This window comes from Pyrus communis, chromosome 4 (assembly GCF_041283825.1).
Source record: "Pyrus communis isolate YQ-2024b chromosome 4, ASM4128382v1, whole genome shotgun sequence".
Taxonomy (NCBI): domain Eukaryota; kingdom Viridiplantae; phylum Streptophyta; class Magnoliopsida; order Rosales; family Rosaceae; genus Pyrus; species Pyrus communis.
The window spans coordinates 20,235,872-20,253,910 of NC_142568.1; the positions used below are offsets into that span (position 1 = coordinate 20,235,872).

The following is an 18,039-nucleotide window of genomic DNA, read 5'->3' on the forward strand; positions in this document are numbered from 1 at the left end:
CTTGATATTAAATTTTGTTGAGTGGCATTACAAATCTAATAAAAACTTGCCGCATGGTAAAGTCTTAAGTATAATATTTTATCATCTTTTATTATTTAAAACTCTTATAATCAATTTTCATACTAATTAATATACACCATGAAATTAATTTAATGTTTCATTCTCCTCTCTCTCCATTTTCTTTACCGTCTTTTTTCCCATTCTATGTCTTTCCTTTCTTCATAAGAATATGGAGAAAATTATTTCATTGCCTAGCACTGTGACTTGGATACATTCTCAAATAATAAATAAATAAATTTGTTGATACAGAATGTGACTTGCATAAATTTGTTGAGCGATATTTCATTGCCCAGCACTGTGACTTGCATAAATTTAATTACATGATGCATTGAGATTTTGTGCACTTGAGATCTAGCTGGGTTGTCTCCATCGTCATTTGGTGGGGACTTGGGATGCTCACGTCTAGAAATTATTATGAGGGAGGGAGGCTCAATATGTGGAGCGGTTCCAGTCCCTTTTGAAGGGACATGTAAAACATGGTTTGATATCCCTTAATTCTGAAATTTAGGAGACACGAGAGAAAATTTGGAAAGAAAGAGAGAGAGAGGGGAAGAGGAAAAAATTGAAACATTAAATTAATTTTAATTAGTAGGAAAATAGTTATGAGAGTTTTAAATAATAAAAGATGATAAAATATTATACTTAATACTTACCATGTCGCAAGTTTTTATTGAATTGTAGTGTCATTCAGCAAAATTCAGTGGCAAGTTAAGCTCCACACAAGTTTTTCTCCTTGGGATTCTTGATTTTTGCAGAAAAGAAAAAACAGTTTCCTAATGTGAGAGACCAAGGCCCCATTTCGTATTGCTTTTTTCAACAAAAAACTGCTTCACCTTAAAGTTAAGCAATACAAAAATGTATGGAAAATTTTTTTTTGCTTATTTTTAAAGCAATGATCTCCTGACAACAACTTTTAAAAACAACATGTAGGTTGCTTTTATAAAAAAACAAAGTTGAGATTTTAATGAATAATTTTAATTCATATAATACACTCATTAATTTAAAACAATGACATTATTTATCCTTGTATATACATTTGACTTTTAGAAAACAAAGTGCCCACCTACCACTACAACCACTAACTTTACATCACCACCACCATTACCACCACAATCGTGGCCCCCACCATTGCCACCACAATCGTCACCACCACAACCATCGACGATGCCACCACTACAACCACAACCGCCACCACTAGCGTCACAACCACAACTACCATTACTACCACCATCGTTGTCTTTCCCGTCGTCATAATTGCCACCAACGCCGCCACCGCCACCACAACCACAACTGCCACCACTGCAGCACCGCTATCTCTACAATCTAACCACCACACCTTATTATTGGCATCACCACCACACCCCACCATTAATGCTACCATCACTGCCACTACCCTTGACACCACTGTCGTTGCCACCACTCTCACTACAATGTCTATTTTTTTCATTATATACAATTATATCACTTTTACATTGAAACTTAACTAATGTTTTTACACTGTTTTTCCTACTCACAACATTTTTAAAGGGGACACATTGAATACAGTCCCTAACTATTAATATTCTTTGACAAAAACCTTGTTGGTTTTTAATTTTTGATCGAAGTCCCTGAAATTAATGTGATAATGTATTTATATGTAGGTTACTATATTTTTTAAATCAAAATTTGAGATTTATAGTTGTTTGTATTAATGAGATTTTAAATAAAAAACCCATACTTTGTGGAATAAAATGATTAAAATATAAATTATACTCTTCAATATATTGTGTGTGTGTGTGTGTGTGTATGTAAACATGGGTACATTCATCAAAATTAACAAAAAAATTATTGTACCAAAATATGGGTACATTCTTCAAAACCACAAAAAAAAAAAAAAAAAAAAAAAAGACATTAGGCTTAATAATATTAGCAAATTTCTTTGATTAAACTTGACATGGATACATTCTCAAATCAAGAAAAAGAATGTACCCGTATAAGTTTAAAAGTGTTTAGAAAAAAATTGAATAGAATTTTTTTTTTTTTTTTTTTTAAAGAGTACATTTTACATACAACAAATTGGTATATTTAAGAGTTGGTACATTTTAAGATTAAAAAATTGAAAAATTACATGAATGGGTACATATAAGATTAATAAATTGGAAACCTTTTTATAAAAAATTAAGGGATACAAACTTATTCTAATATATATATATATATATATATATATATATATATATATATATTTTGGAAATGTTTTGAAATAAAAATTAGTTAGGAGTTCAATAAAGGTTTGAGATTAAAATCCTAAATCAATTATTAATTTTTATTTTAAAAATCATGTAACTGACATGTAAATTCATTATTGCATTAATGCTAGGAACTTTGATCAAAATTTGAAAATTAATAAGGTTTCAGTTAATGAACATTAGTAACTAGGGACTGAATACTAATTTTTCCTTTTTAAAAATATAGTTTATCAAACTGTCAACTACTTTAGTTTACAACTGAGAATTCTTAAAGCACAAACAGAAACAGGTTTTTTTTTTAAAAAAAAAACACACAACAATCTCAAACTCCAGTAATGAACATTTGTAATTGATCAATCCAAATATGTATGAGATGGATAACGATATGAGTAATGTATGTTTGTAACATACAGTGATAACATATCGTACTGAATATGAGTCTCCCTTAATAAAAATGTGATTATTTTATGTTCTCACGCGTCGAACAAGGAGTTTGATTCCATGTTCAGGCAGCAATAACATTTTATAAACCGGGGAGTGCTGATAATTTGGAGAAAGGGAAAAGGAGAACTTGGATAGAATCAGGGAGAGAACTATCTTCAACTGTAGCGTGGCAAAAGTCTGGCCTATGCACAACCGACTCCCATAACCAAATGGCATGTATGCTTGGGGATATTTGCATGCTTCTGAGACCCCATTTGCAAACCTCTCCGGCTTAAACTCATTAACATCCGAACCCCAATTTTCAGGGTCCCGGTGCAATGTTGGAATGAATGTCCATATGTGAAGACCTTTCGGCACATCTAAGTTCCCCAACTTCATTTCTGCAAAAGCTTCTCTTGCCATTATGACTCCAGGTCCATAAAGGCGCAGGCTCTCTTGAATCACCATTGTGAGCTGCAATACATAGATAAATGTAACATAAAAAAAATATGAAAATATTTATCAAACACTTGATGGTACGTAAATTCGAGTACCGTTTTCATCTTGCGCAATTTATCCACGTCTTGCAAGCAATGATGCAGCTGATCAACATCCCCACAGACCTCAACAATCTCAGCACGAACGCGTTCTTGCCATTCGGGTTGTAATGCCAGTAGCATTAGGGTCCAGGATGCTGATAGAGCAGTGGTCTCAGATCCTGCAAAGTAGATAGTTTTGCAATTGTCCAGAATAAATTGGTCTGTTTTATGGCTAGGCATTTCAGTGCTAGTAGCAGCACTTTCAAGTATCATTTGTAATAGGTCCTTTTCAGATGCACCACCTAATTGGATTTTCTTTTGGCGGTCCCTCACTAATTTGAGCAACAAAGAATCCACCTCTTTTCTTAAAGTTCTTACTTTTTTGTCATTCTCTGTGGGAAGGAATCTGCATGGATGATTCAAATGCATGGTAAAAAAAATATAGCATGAGTAAATTTTATGAGAAACATAAAATCATGTGTAAGTTACTAACATAACATGAATAAGAGACACTTCCATGACACATGTTGCATACTTCTCTTTGAAGGATACAAATTTAAGTGCAACATGGTGTACTATTTGTTACACCTAAAATTTTGCCTTTTGAAAAGTATGCAACATGTGATAGGTAAGTTTTCTCCGAACAGACCTGAAATTGAGAAACCCAAAGAGCAAACTTGGATGAGACAAGGCGTCCTGAAGGATAGCAATCTTTGAAAAAATCTCGTTGCCTTGGGAATAAGAGCTACCAAAACAAGCTCTTGATATGATATCAGCAGATTGGCTTTTCAAATCCTCATCTACTGTTATTTCAGCAATGCCATCCTCACTTTCTTGTGTATGGCTCTCCCATTTGTTAATCGTTGCCATTGTAGATTCCTCCATCAGACTCACCATACCCTACAACTCTTCACCATTTCTATTACCGCACATGCTTAAATTTTAGGGAAAAGTTTAGTGATGCACTTATGGGTTATGGTTATGGACTTCATCTAAAGTACTTTTATCGACTTTCAATTCGGTTTTGAGCACCATTGATATTTTGAAGCATACTTCAGATCAAGTCTTATCGAAAGTGGATTTCTTCTAACAATCAGATTTATGAAACTTTCTATGAACGTGCCAACTTGCAAGTTTGAGGGGGCCTCCTTGAACTTAAAAATTTACATATTTGATGGTAGCTAGGGAAAAAATGGACAGATTTCAAAAGATTAGCTCTAAACCTATAAGCCCAACTCCAATGGTTGGGTCAAACTCAAAATTTAAGTTTTAAACTCGTCCAAAATTTCTTCAGCATTGGGCTATAAAAAGGTTTTGGGTTAAAAGTTATTTTTTGACATATTTAACCCAAAAAATGAGCCAAGATCAATCGTTAAAAAGTTATTGATGCTGCTGGCCACTTGTGTATAACTTGTGTTAAAAAGTTATCACACAAAACCACTTTCGTTGAACTATTCTTCCATTTTTTTTTTCTTTCTACCCATTATGTATTTGTGTTTAAGAATGCGGTAGATTGTGTGGTTTCATGTGGTGGTGTAAGAATGAGATAAGTTCACTGAATTTTTCATTAATTTATCAGAATTTAAATATTTTTTTGTTAGAATGTTCATAAAAATAAATTAGGATAACCTATATAAAGTTTATTTTTAAAAAAGTTATCGAAAAAATTAAGCTAAAATAAATATTTAATAATTTAGGTCTAAAATCTTAAGTCAAAATCATTGGAAAAGAAAAATTATTTCTTAGTTAGAACCTAAATCTTTTGGGCTAAAAATTTAGATTTTAACCTTAACCATTGGAGTTGGTCTAAGAAAAAAATAAATAGCAGGGCTCAAAACTAAATTGAAAGTCCAAGGACAAACGAATTATGTAAGGTTCAAAGTTGATGAGGCATTACTAAACTTCCTTAAATTTTAGAGGACAATAATTTAGACGCAAATCATAGAGTGAAAAGGGTACATTCTCTATACCTTAACCTTGTCAAGGAAGAACTCAGGAGCAATGAGTTTCTTTTGGTAAGCCCATTCGTGCCCGTTCGCCCGGATAACGCCGTTACCTAGCAAGGGCTGCATTGACTTACTCAGATATGTGGGTCTACCCAAATCCAAGGAGTTGTGCAGTTTCAGCTCCCTTATCAACTTGGGATCGCTCACATACATGTGCTGCTTGCTCCCAGTTGAGTACATATATACTGAACCTGCATAATTGAATTCATCAAAATATATATTAGTAACTTTGTCCACGAGTCTCAGGTTCTTCGTATGTCGCAGTTGGCATGTCTATATATATACGGTTAGATCTATAGTTGATGTAAAAAGTGAAGAAAGTCGCATGGATGCTGCACGATTAGCAAACATAAGAGGTCCGATTTCCGAAATCCTTTCTTCCATCGATAAGTTTGTCAATTATGAAAGAAATTGAGGTTCCATGAGCCATTAAGGACTAGGATATATAGTCCTAGGCCGCTTGAGCAATTTCAAAATATACTAATATATGTATGTGTGTGTGTGTATATATATATTTATATTTATATATACATACATATAATTCTCCTTATACGAATCTATATAAGGGTATGATGTATAATTCATCTCAATAAATAAGTTGCTTATACTTGGGTTTGTAATATTTGGAAGTATAAAATGCTTTGGTGTATATTAGAAGTGAAAAGCTCAAGCTTCATATTTGGTAACATGCATCTTGTAATGTGAAATCATGGCTCTGCAGTTTGGGTTCTACCATGAAATCAATTAAGTATGCAGCTAACTATGAAATTTGATTAATGGCATACCATACTCCTGCTCCCATAGTTGAAGATAAGGAAAGCATGAGGGAATCCTGTTGTGGTGCACACGTTTAGCATCAGATGGTTTCGGGTTGATTGTTATGGTGGACTGAATCTTCTTCATCTCTGGAATGTTCCCAACAATGAAGGAAGTTGGTGGCCCTCTGATGCCTTGGTTCCAAAGCACTGATCGAATCCTTGCAGGCTTCAGCCACATCTCCTTAAGCCATCGCATCACCACACTCAAAACACCGATCAACACAAGTGACCAACATATCACTACTACCTGATCAAAACCCCCTGCCATCTAGCTTTCTCTAGATTTTTATTACAGCTTAATACTTCCTCAACTTCTGGGATTTATAGAGTGGAGGAGAATTTCAAATTGCACCGAGACCTACTGACCAATGAGAGCGAGGGAGAAAGAGCACAATATTCTAGGCTTTGATTCGGCAGGTAGGCTTTGATTCGGCAGGTGGCCGGCTTAAGGTGCCATTTTGGAACAAGTGGCCGTATTCTTGTTATCCTTCAAAGGTTTCTAACCTTCAACTCCTTGGCCATAATATTCCGCTACGATTCTAATTTTAAGTTTTTGTCTTTCTACAATAACTATATTATAGTTTTCAAATAAAAAAAAACTATATTATAAACACGTGTACCGCACGGAAAACTTTAAACTAAACTGTGTATTTAATTGGGATTTTAAGAGATTTTAATTCTTTTAATGAATTTAGGGGCATTCAATCATAAATTTAAGTGATTATCTGAAATTCAATATGTATTTAATCAGGATTTTAAGATAATTTATTAAAATCCTTAGAAATCCGGGTGTATTCAATTAGGATTTCAAAGAAATTTAAAATATTCCAGGTGCACTAAATTAGAATTTGATTTTAAAGAATTTGAAAAGGTTGAGAAATTAGAGGGAATTGGATAGATTTCGTAGTGTATTTTAAACATCCATAAATCTCACCTCTCTCCAAAAGATTTCGAGGGAATTGAATCAAAATTTTACATGGAATCTCTACAAATCAATTAAACTTCATAAAAATCCATGAATTTATAAATTTATTAAAATCTCTCAAATTTCCAATTGAATACATGTCGTTGACTTCTTATCTTGCATTTATTAAATAAAAAAGTATGCGTGTCTTACATTACAATACGTAATATAATATATTATTGAAAAACTATGAATTAGATTGACGTCCTGATCATTTTCTTAATGATTCTTGACTTCCTGCAAAAGTAGGATTTTTATTACTGCAAAAAGTGATAAACACTTAAAAATACTTGCAAGAGAATAAATGTTACATCTACATCGTTCAGGAAAGTGGATCTTGTAAGCCTTATATGTATATTTTCATCTCTACTTAGCACGAGGCCTCTTGGAAGCTTACTGGCTTTGGATTCCGTAGAAACTCCGAAGTTAAGTGAGTTCGCGCGAGAGTAATCCCATGATGGGTGACCCATTGGGAAGTTCTCGTGTGAGTTCCCAGAAACAAAATAGTGAGGGATTGGTCGAGGCCCAAAGTGGACAATATCGTGCTACGGTGGAGTCGAACTCGGGATGTGGTGAGGACCCAGGCGGGGATGTGACAATTTGGTATCAAAGCCAATCCCTGGTCGGAAGTGTGCTGACGAGGACGTCGGGCCCCTAAGGGGGGTGAATTGTTACATCCCACATCGCTCAAGGGAGTGGATCCTGTAAGCCTTATATGTATATTCCCATCTCTACTTAGCACGAGGCTTTTTGGGAGCTCACTGGTTTCGGGTTCCATATGAACTTCGAAGTTAAACGAGTTCGCGTAAGAGCAATCCCAGGATGGATGACCCACTAGGAAGTTCTCGTGTGAGTTCCCATTAACAAAACCGTGAGGGCATAGTCATGGCTCAAAACGGACAATATTGTGCTATGGTGGAGTCGAGCCAGGTATGTGGTGGGGGCTCAGGCTGGGATGTGACAATAAAACAATTGTAGTATAAATACTTATGCAAGGTCGTTCTCCACATAGATTGATATAAATAATTGTATTTAGAACCAATTCTTAACTAATTATTTAAAACAAAATTTGGAATTGTGAATTTAAAATAATGAAAATAGAAAACAAAATAATTGAAATTGGTTTTTGTAGAAACTCGTCAGAAGAAAGAAAAACAAATAAAATTGAGAAAAATCGAATGTAAAAAGAGGGTTAGCCATCATCATTAACAATTCTATATAATTTTATCAATTACTTATGAATTACATATGAAACTTTAAAGGTTAGGTTTTCCAAATACATACTAGCATTTGCCTACACACTTTGTGTATATGAACACATTTTTTTAGTAAATGAGAATGAGGGAGAGAGAGAGAAAGAGAGAATGTGGGGGGGGGGGAGTGAGAGGTTTTTGTTTTGGTTTTATTTTGTTTTTATTTTTTTATTTTAAATATTAGAGATATTTTAACATCACATGTAGGTGAGGTTTCAATAAAAAATAATAAAATTTGGACCTATGAAATTACATTATTGCCCATCATTTTTTTTTTTGTGTGTGTTAGAAGACGAAATTGTCTTTTCACCCTTTTTTGGTTGACAAAGAGGGTTTCATTAATAAATAGAGATTCTACTTGTGGCCCGTCTAAACATGCAAGACTCATTACGCTGTGTGAAAAACCTTTGCAAAACTATGCAACACTTAAGATGAGACATTTGCCTTAAATGAAATCACGACTATCAATCACAACAAGCCCTACTAGGATGGCATTCCAATATAAATTGCATCCGGTTACTTACCTAAACATCTTAATGATCACAAAGCATTAAAATATAGAGACATTTTAAACACAATGATTAATAATTCAAAGTATGTATGCATAATACCATGAACAATTAAATAAAGACTATATATTCATGCTAAGGGAAATTACATACGCATATTCATAATTGAAAACCAAATATCATTAAGAAGAAAAGAATTGAAAACACCTTGTAAAATAAAGTTGAATCATCAAAAACTCTTTAAGCTGAGTTCTCCACAATAGTAGTGCGCAGAGAACTCTAATACATGGCTACACTAAATTATTTATGGGAAATTTTATTTGGACCCAATTATCTTATTTTTACATCCAACTAACAAGTTTTATCTACCAAACTTCCAAGTTTACCCTTAAATAAATAAGAATAAGAAAAGAAAAGAAAATAAACATTGGTGTTTTTATCTCTACACCTTATAACTCTAAAACTAGCACACCAGTACACTTCTCCATTATTTCAGGCAAAATCTACCCAAATAACAGCAAAACATTCTCTCGAGTTCAGCAACGAGTCAGCTTGCTAGAAACCCCTATCAGCCCTCATTTATAATTTCAGCATAGGTTTTCGGCTGATATGGTTTGAACCATTATCTGGGAGTTGGCTATTTGCATAAATTATTAAAACTAACAAGTCAACTTGCATAAATTATTAAAGCTTCCATGTCAATCAGTGTCTATTTAGAAGAGATAGCAACAAGGGTTTCGTAAGCTTTTTTCTCATATTGCAGGAATTTGTTTCATGTCCAACGAATTGGTAAGAAGTTTTCTTCGTTGAAATTATAAATGAGAGCCACTAAGGGTTTCATGCAACAAGTGTTTCTAGCAAGCTTACTTGTTGATGAACTTAGGAGAATATTTTGTTGTCATTTGGGTGTGTTTCATGGGAAATAATGGAGGAGTGCAGATGTGTGCCCTTTTTTTAAGTTATTGGGTGTAGAGATTAAAAACACCAATATTTTTTTCTTTTCTTTTCTTATTCTTATTTATTTAAGGGCAAACTTGAAAGTTTAGTAGAGAAATTTTTTTTAACTCGGTGTAAAGATAGGATAGCTGGGTCCAAATAAAATTTCTCATTATTTATTCTTTATCCTACCTAAACAAGGCTTTCTGATAAATCAGGAAATTCAATTAAAATAATAAAATAATAAATAAAGTTTTGTATTTAAAGTCAAGTTTGGACTGCAGAGAAAATCACACTTTTGACTGACCAAATCAGCTCCGATTTGGTCTCAAAATGTGTCTTTTTAAAGTTTTACATGCTTGCTTCAAATCCTCAAAAGGAACCTTCCTCAGAATATGCCATTTTGGCCTTCAAAATACCCAAAATGTCCAGAAACGTCAATTTGGGAAAACTACGCAGTTAACACTTATTTCTTTGCCATGATCAAAGGGCTTGGAGTTAAATTCTAGAATTTTGACACAATTATTTTGGAAGACTCACGAACCTGTTCCAATTTGAATTACTAAAAAATTCCTCTGTTGCATCACTTTATAACCAAAGTAGATTCGCATGTCCTGTAATAAAAATATAACACTAATTATCTAAATTCAACCAAAATAATAAATAAATTATTACTAAAATAAGATAAAATATTATCTTTTATACACCAACTCTGCAAATTCTAACCTATAATTCTGCTGATATTTTAATTTGAGTAATGCTAGGGAGACTAAATTTTTTAAACCAAATTGCAAACCAAATGATGTGTCACCAATAGGAAACAAGCACGTTAACCGACATTTAATTAATAATCCAATCATCTCCAACCATATCATTTAGTTTGCAAATTTGGTTTAAAAAATTTAGTTTCATTAGCTTTACTTTTTTAAATTTATGTTTTTGTCTTTCTACAACAAAAGTACAAACACGTGTACCTTGCATGGAAAACTTTCAATCAAACCTTTATAATATCATTGCTAGGGGAAATTAGATCGGGATATTTGATTGGGTACTGAAATTGTTCTGGTTCATTTCTTATCATGCATGACATTACAATACGTAATGTAGTATATCACTGAAAAACCATGAATTGGATTGATGCCCTATTCATTTTTTTTTTAAACAATTGATGCCCTATTCATGTCCTTATCGTTTCATGACTATTTTGGTTTATAATTTTTCTCGGTCGAAATAAGTAAACAAGTTACTTGTCAAAAGGAAAGAGAATCGAACTTCAAGAAGAATCATTAAATTTTTTTTCTCTTTAAGGTTTTGTCAAGGACCAAACCATGCGCTGGGTTGTTCATTCGTCGGTACCCTAAGTGGGAATATTATACGTTTCTCCAAGAGATACCTAGTGGGCAGCAGCTGGTATCTAAAAAAGAAATTGAGAATTTAAGAACATACGAGGTGGTAGTCACGGGGTGATTGGTTGATTTGTGGGCTGCTGTTGCAATGTTGCCTTCAATACATTACCATGATTGGCCGGCGTGAGCGCAGCTGCCGGTCAGGTTCTTTCTGGCCCGGGCCAAACCTAAGATATGACAATATAAGGACAAGGATTCTCTCCGAATTCTTTTTGTGGAGATTCAGAGGATCAATCAATCGTATTCGTTCATTATACATCGTGTGGTCACTTTTCGTTAGGTACTATTTATATTCAATTTTAAATTTAAATTTTAAAATAAATTTTAACCGCACGATGTACGATAAACGGACACGATTAATTGATCATCCGGATTCTCACAAAGAAAAACCGAAGAGGATCCAATTCCAAAATATAATACTGTTACTACTTTCCAAGAAATCTTTGTGATACCTTATTAGTTTTTGGCATTTTCTTGTTTCTTGTTTCGACACATTAGAATTGGTATCTGAATTTTGAAAACACGTAATTGCTTACGTGAATGGACCTATCTAGGAGCCTAGGAGACACAATGGTGTTCATGTGAGTGCCAGGCGGAATACGAGGAAAGTAGGCTTTTTTTTATTTTTTTATTTTTTTTATTTTTACAAAGGAAAATGTTAATATGTTAAATAGTTAGTTGTTAGATGGGAGAGAGTATCGCACTGTACCAACATCTTATAAGCCCTTGTGAAGTTTCTTCTTTTGTCGATGTGAAACTCTTTTGGATGCATTATTTTGCTCACCACTATAACTATGATGTATGTTCACCATACACCTAATCATTTGCCATGTATCTCTTTACCCAACTCTAGTTAATTTTCACATTAAATATTACTTTTTTAAGTTGAAAAAAAGATAACCGAGGTTAAGTGAAAAAACACGTGGCAAATGCTTAGGCGTATGGTGAATATATACCAAAGTTTAGGGTGGTGAGTAAAAATGCTCCTAACTCTTTTACCTTTATATCTTCACACGCCCTTCATGTGATGTATTTTTAAGCTAAACGCATGGACAACACGAATTGGATGAGGTGGAGCACGTGTGACTATTGAGTTTCACACGTGGGCCAACCTACTCTAATACCATGAAGAAAATTGAGATTCCATCATAAAACCAATTGACAATACGAGAAGTAGTTTAACCTCTTATAAACCCTTATAAGGTTTCTTCTTGCACCGATATGAAATTTTTTTACCTTAACATTCTCACAATGCCACTGCAATAAAGGTCATCTGCATTAGGCTTTTGATTAAGGTAGTTTGACTTTGAGGCCACATCAATATTTTATAAACCGTGAAGTGTTGATATTTTTGAGAGAGGGAAACTAACCTTGATAGAATAAGGCTGAGTACTATCTTCAGCTTCAACATGGCAAATTTCTGGCCCAAGCACAACCGACTCCCAAAACCAAATGGCATGTATGATTGGGGATACTTGCATGCTTCCGAGACCCCATTTGCAAACCCCTCCGGATTAAACTCATTGGCATCCGAACCTCACTTTCGGGATCCCGGTGCAATGCTGGAACGAATGTCCATATCGGATGCCTTCTGGCACATCTAAGTCCACCCAAATTTATTTCTGCAAGAGCTTCCCTTGCTATTATGACTCCGGTTGCATAGAGACACAAGCTCTCATGAATCACCATTGTCAGCTGTTGAGTGTAGGACTTAGATTTGACTTTTCTTGACCAAAAATGTAACTTTTATTCTTGCATTATCATACCAAGCTCTAGTTAGGTCTTAAGATAGTGATAGGACATTGGTGAAAATTAAAAGGTGATGAAGATCTCAGCTCGATCTTCATTGAACAAGGTTTGCTTCATGTATATGCCTCACAAGTTAGCATTTTTGCGGTTTTTTACTTGTGTTTTCTGCTTAGCCAAGTTTGTGCACATGCATTTCTTAGAAGGTCATGTGACTCGTCTTATCTTTCACTCAATCAGCATTTATCCTTTTATTCCTGTCCTATCTCTGTGAGATGGGTGTTTTTTGAGACAAATGTATGCATGCAATGTGTGATAGGGTAATTATAAGTTTTCTCCGAGGGGTGTGATTATCCACACATCCTTTTTTATTTTTCACACAACTTTTTAATTTTCGACCGTCAGATCGGATAAATTGAAAAAAAAAAATCAAATGATAGAAATTAATAAAGAATGTGAGAACTAAAAAGGGGTGTATGAATATCACGCTCCTTTCTTCAAACCAACCTAAAATTGAGAAGCCCCAAGAGCAAACTAGGTGTCCTCGAAGAGAAGAATCTTTGAAAAAATCTCGTTGCCTTGGGAATAAGAGCTACCAAAACAAGCCCTTGATATGATATCAGCAGAAAAGCATTTCAAATCCTCATCAATTATCATGTCCACTACTCCTCCCTCAAGTATAAAGCTCTCCCGCTTGTTAATTATCGCCATGGTCGATTCCTCCATCAGACCCATCATTGCCTACAATTCTTTACCGTTTTCAATCACCACACATGCCTAAACTTTTGGAGGAAAGCCAATTTATCCTATGTACTTTCAGTTTGGTTATGAGCCAAGCCCCTTTAATCTTTTAAAACATCTCTATTTGTTCTAAATGTCAAATTAGGAAAATGATAACATCATTCTTTTACCCTACAAACTCATGTTTAATATGGTCTGTTGCTTCAGTCCGCTATGTTCGAACTCAATATTCAAAATCAAAAAAGATGTATAAGAGGAGAAAAATAGTGTGTGGTTGTCATTTTCCTAAAGTTACCACATTTTCTAGCATCCCTACTTGAATGGACAAATGCAACATTTTTCTTATGAAAAAATTAACCGTAAAGGGCAAATTGACACGTTATAAAAGATAAGTAGGGCTAGCTTAGATCCAATTTGAAAGTCCATCTCTAGAGGTTCCTCTAAATGTTATAGAACAAGAATCTATACAACATACAGTGAAAAGGGTATTCTCTATATACCTTAACCTTGTGAAGGAAGAACTCAGGAGCAATGAGTTTCTTTCTGGTAAGCCTCTTCGTGCCCGTTCACTCGGAGAACATTGTCACCTAAAAAGTGATGACCAGCATATCACTACTACCTGATCAAAACCCTCTGCCATCTCTGAGACAAAACTATGGTTTTGCTAAATTTATTTTTCCACACTTTTTGGGCTTTTGATTCTGACTTTTGTGCCTTTTTCTTATTTCTGCCGTTTTGAGTTTTTTTCTTACTCCCACCCACATTCAATGCTTCCTAAAACGTCAGGGGAGCAAAGGTTTTTCTTTTTATTTTATAACCACAATGTCGTAGTTTCGAAAAGTATAGGGTATAAGGTGTTCAAATTGAATACATGCATGTTTGGACGAGGAATTTTCCAAGTCCTAAGAGATTGAAGTCGAGTTATTTAGGAGTGGATTACAAAATGTGAGATAAATAGAATTATAAAGATTCTTCATAAGCATCACATGTGAAAGAGATTTGTAATGAGTTCGATCATTTATCGCATTTATCGATCATGCTGCAGACAAATAAGCTTATAATTAACATTACATTTATAAAATTTATTGACCACATTGCATATTGTAGAACTGGGAATAGGTTTCACTTTTGTTTACAAGTAGTTTAATATTGTAATCTTTGTTGATGCCAATAAATGGTTCAACTGAGGTCGATCGGGTGATTGGTCAGTTGGGAATGCTAGCTGCTTTCAAAGGTATTTTAACACTTCCGATCGATCAAGCACTTGACATAAATGGAACTTTTTTTTTTCTGGCATCAACAACCTTTCTTGAACCAGCTTCCTTCATTGCACACGCCTAACAAGAAGTTTGATTCCATGTTTAGGCAACAACAACATTTTGTAAACAGGAGAGTGCTGATAGTTTGGGGAAAGGGCAAAGGAGAACTTGGATAGAATAAGAGAGAGTACTATCTTGAGCTGCACCATGCTAAAATTCTGGCCTATACACAATCGGCTCCCATAACCAAATGGCATATATGCTTGGGGATATTTGCATGCTTCAGAGACCCCATTTGCAAACCTCTCGGGCTTGAACTCATCAGCATCCGGACCCCAATTTTCGGGGTCACGGTGCAGTGTCGGAATAAATGTCCATATGTGGACGCCTTTCGGCACATCCAAGTCCCCCAACCTCACCTTTTCTAGAGCTTCCCTTGCCACTAAAACTGAAGGTGCATAAAACCGCAGGCTCTCTTGAATCACCATTGTCAGCTGCACATACACAAACATTGTAGCAACAATTTTAAATCACTACTACACAAATGGCCTTTTCACATAGACATAGGATTTATGTGTATTGCTTTAACACACCAAACCATGTGAAGGAAAAAGAATAATATTTATCAAATACCTCAGAGAATTGTAATTAGCACTATAAAAGAGTGTGTGATGGCAGTATTGTCAATAGCATTGTATGGTAATAACACAACAAATGGGTAATGTTAGCTTGTCAGACAAGACAATGAATATTGTTCATCCAAATTCACAGTCCAGCAACAAAACATCTTATGTCATCATATAGTATGACAAGAAAACAATTTCCCACAGTAAATAAAACAAGATGAGAAATCAACTTACGTACCGTTTTCAATTTGTTCAATTTATCCGTGTCTTTCAAGCAATGATGCAGTTGATAATCATCTCCACAGACTTCAGAAATCTCGGCACGAATACATTCTTGCCACTTTGGGTGTAATGCCAATAGCATCAATGTCCAGGAAGCTGTAAGAGCAGTGGTCTCAGAGCCTGCAAAGTAGATACTTCTACAATTGTCTAGAATAAATTGGTCTGTTTTGTGAGTGTTTTGATGCATGTCACTGCTAGTACTTGCAGCACTTTCCAGCAGCATTTGTAATAGGTCCTTTTTACATATGCCACCCACTTGGCTTTGTTTTTGGCGATCCCTCACTAATTTGAGCAACAAAGCGTCCACCTCTTTCCTCAAAGTCCAAATCTTCCTGTCATTCTCTGTGGGAAAGAAGCTGCACGGAGGGCAGCAGATGTCAAATTTAACATTTACTTTGATAAAAACAGAATAGAAGAAAAAAATGAAGAAAAAAAAACAAAGTATACTTCCTTCCTTCCTTGCCAGTAAGGAAAGTCCTCCCTGATTTGACATTATTTCACGGTACAAATGGGTCATAATTAGAATCTCTAAAAAAAATTTCAATTTGGAGACTGTTGAATCTTTCACATAAATCGTCAATTTCTTCAGTTCGTATAAATGATTAAACCATCTCCAAGTTAAATGAATTTTTTCCAAAAATAATCTTTAGATGATAACAAAAATAATAAAAGATTTTGAATATGACTTTTCCTACTTTATTAGAAATGTGGGAAGTATAATCCAAAGCCAAATATTTGTCCACGGCACTCAAAGACTAAACAAAAAGAAGACAGCAAACAAAAGATGAAAAGAAAATTACAAAAACATGCATGTCGAAAGAAAAAGAAAAAAAAAAAACGAACCCAAAATTGATAACCCCAAAGAGCAAAATTGGATTTGACAAGGCCTCCTGGAGGAGAGCAATCTTTGAAAAAATCTGGTTGCCTTGGGAGTAAGTGCTACCAAAACAAGCTCTTGATATGATATCAGCAGAGAGGGTCTTCAATTCTTTATCGACTATTATCTCCAGAACACCTCCCTCACTTTTTAGTAAACGTCTTTCCCATGTCTTAAGAAGTGCCACTGCAGATTCCTCCATCATGTCCATCATGCCCTACAGTACTCTCCAATATTTGAATTACCAAAACATGCCTTTATAGTTTTTAAAGAACAAGAATTTAGACTGCTTAGTCTACTTCTTTCATCACGTGATACTCACATGATAGGAGAGGTAAGCACATGGATGTATACAATATGTGCTACCTAGGGAAGCTCGTTGAGTATATATTACCTTGACCTTGTTAAGGAAGAATTCGGGAGCGATGAGTTTCTTCTGGTAGGCAAAATCTTGTCCGTTGGCCCGAATTATGCTGTTGCCTATCAAGGGCAGGAGTGGCTTACTCAAATATTTCGGTACACCCAAATCCATGTAGTTTTGCAGTTTCAGCTCCTTTAACAACTTGGGATCGCTCACATACATGTGTTGTTTGCTCCCCGTTGAGTACCTGTATACTGGACCTGCATATATATAATTGCATTCATCAAATTATATTATTAACTTTTGTTCTCAGTCAATTTGGTCCAAATCCAGTTGCTCTGAGTGGTAGGAGGGTACGCTGCTGTAGCAATCAGGCGATTTCCTAATGTGCAGTTATGCTTGCCTAATTCTCATCATACGTGTCTATAAAGAAGAACCTAATAATTAATGTAAAAATTGAACCCTTTGCTGTATATATACATATAGAAGTTATCAGAAAATATGTTTCCTGTAATTTACTTATTGTACTGTACAGTACCTACTGGGTTATGCAAGTATAATTAGTTTCATACCGTACTTCTGCTCCCACCGCTGAAGATACGGAAAGATGGAGGGAACCCAATTGTGCTGGAAATCTTTAGGATCAGAAGGTTCATGTATGATGTTGGTGGTGGATTGAATCTTTTGCATCTCTGTCATATTCCCAACAAGGAATGAAGGTGGTGGCCCTCCGATGCCTTGCTTCCGAAGCACTGACCGGATCCTTGCAGGTTTTAGCCACATCTCCTTGAACAATCGCATCACCACACTCAAAACACCGATCAACACAAGTGACCAACATATCATTGCTACCTGAAGACCCTGTGCCATGATCTCTCACTGCTTATGAGTTATGAGTGCATGGTTTTATATAGGGCCATTTACATTTAGGCCCTCACAACTCTTAAATTCTGGACATAAACTCACCTATATTAAAACTTTATTAAAACTCTTACAACAATGCCATGT

At 34.9% G+C, this 18,039-nt stretch overlaps 2 protein-coding genes across 2 annotated transcripts; both read right to left on the bottom strand.

Moving 5' to 3' along the window:
• Positions 1-2,553: 2,553 nt before the first annotated feature.
• On the bottom strand, positions 2,554-6,546 carry LOC137721908 (cytochrome P450 714A1-like). The gene is made up of 5 exons (XM_068460929.2): positions 6,039-6,546; positions 5,218-5,444; positions 3,897-4,147; positions 3,263-3,653; positions 2,554-3,182 (listed from the first exon to the last, which is right to left on the bottom strand). Exons 1-5 carry the CDS (start codon positions 6,337-6,339, stop codon positions 2,751-2,753), a joined length of 1,602 nt encoding a protein of 533 aa, XP_068317030.2. The 5' UTR covers positions 6,340-6,546; the 3' UTR covers positions 2,554-2,750.
• Positions 6,547-14,624: 8,078 nt separating this feature from the next.
• On the bottom strand, positions 14,625-18,039 carry LOC137722296 (cytochrome P450 714A1-like). Its single transcript, XM_068461263.2, has 5 exons — positions 17,604-18,039; positions 17,065-17,291; positions 16,637-16,887; positions 15,750-16,149; positions 14,625-15,379 (listed from the first exon to the last, which is right to left on the bottom strand). The coding sequence occupies exons 1-5, from the start codon at positions 17,899-17,901 to the stop codon at positions 14,951-14,953; spliced, it is 1,605 nt and encodes a 534-aa protein (XP_068317364.2). The 5' UTR covers positions 17,902-18,039; the 3' UTR covers positions 14,625-14,950.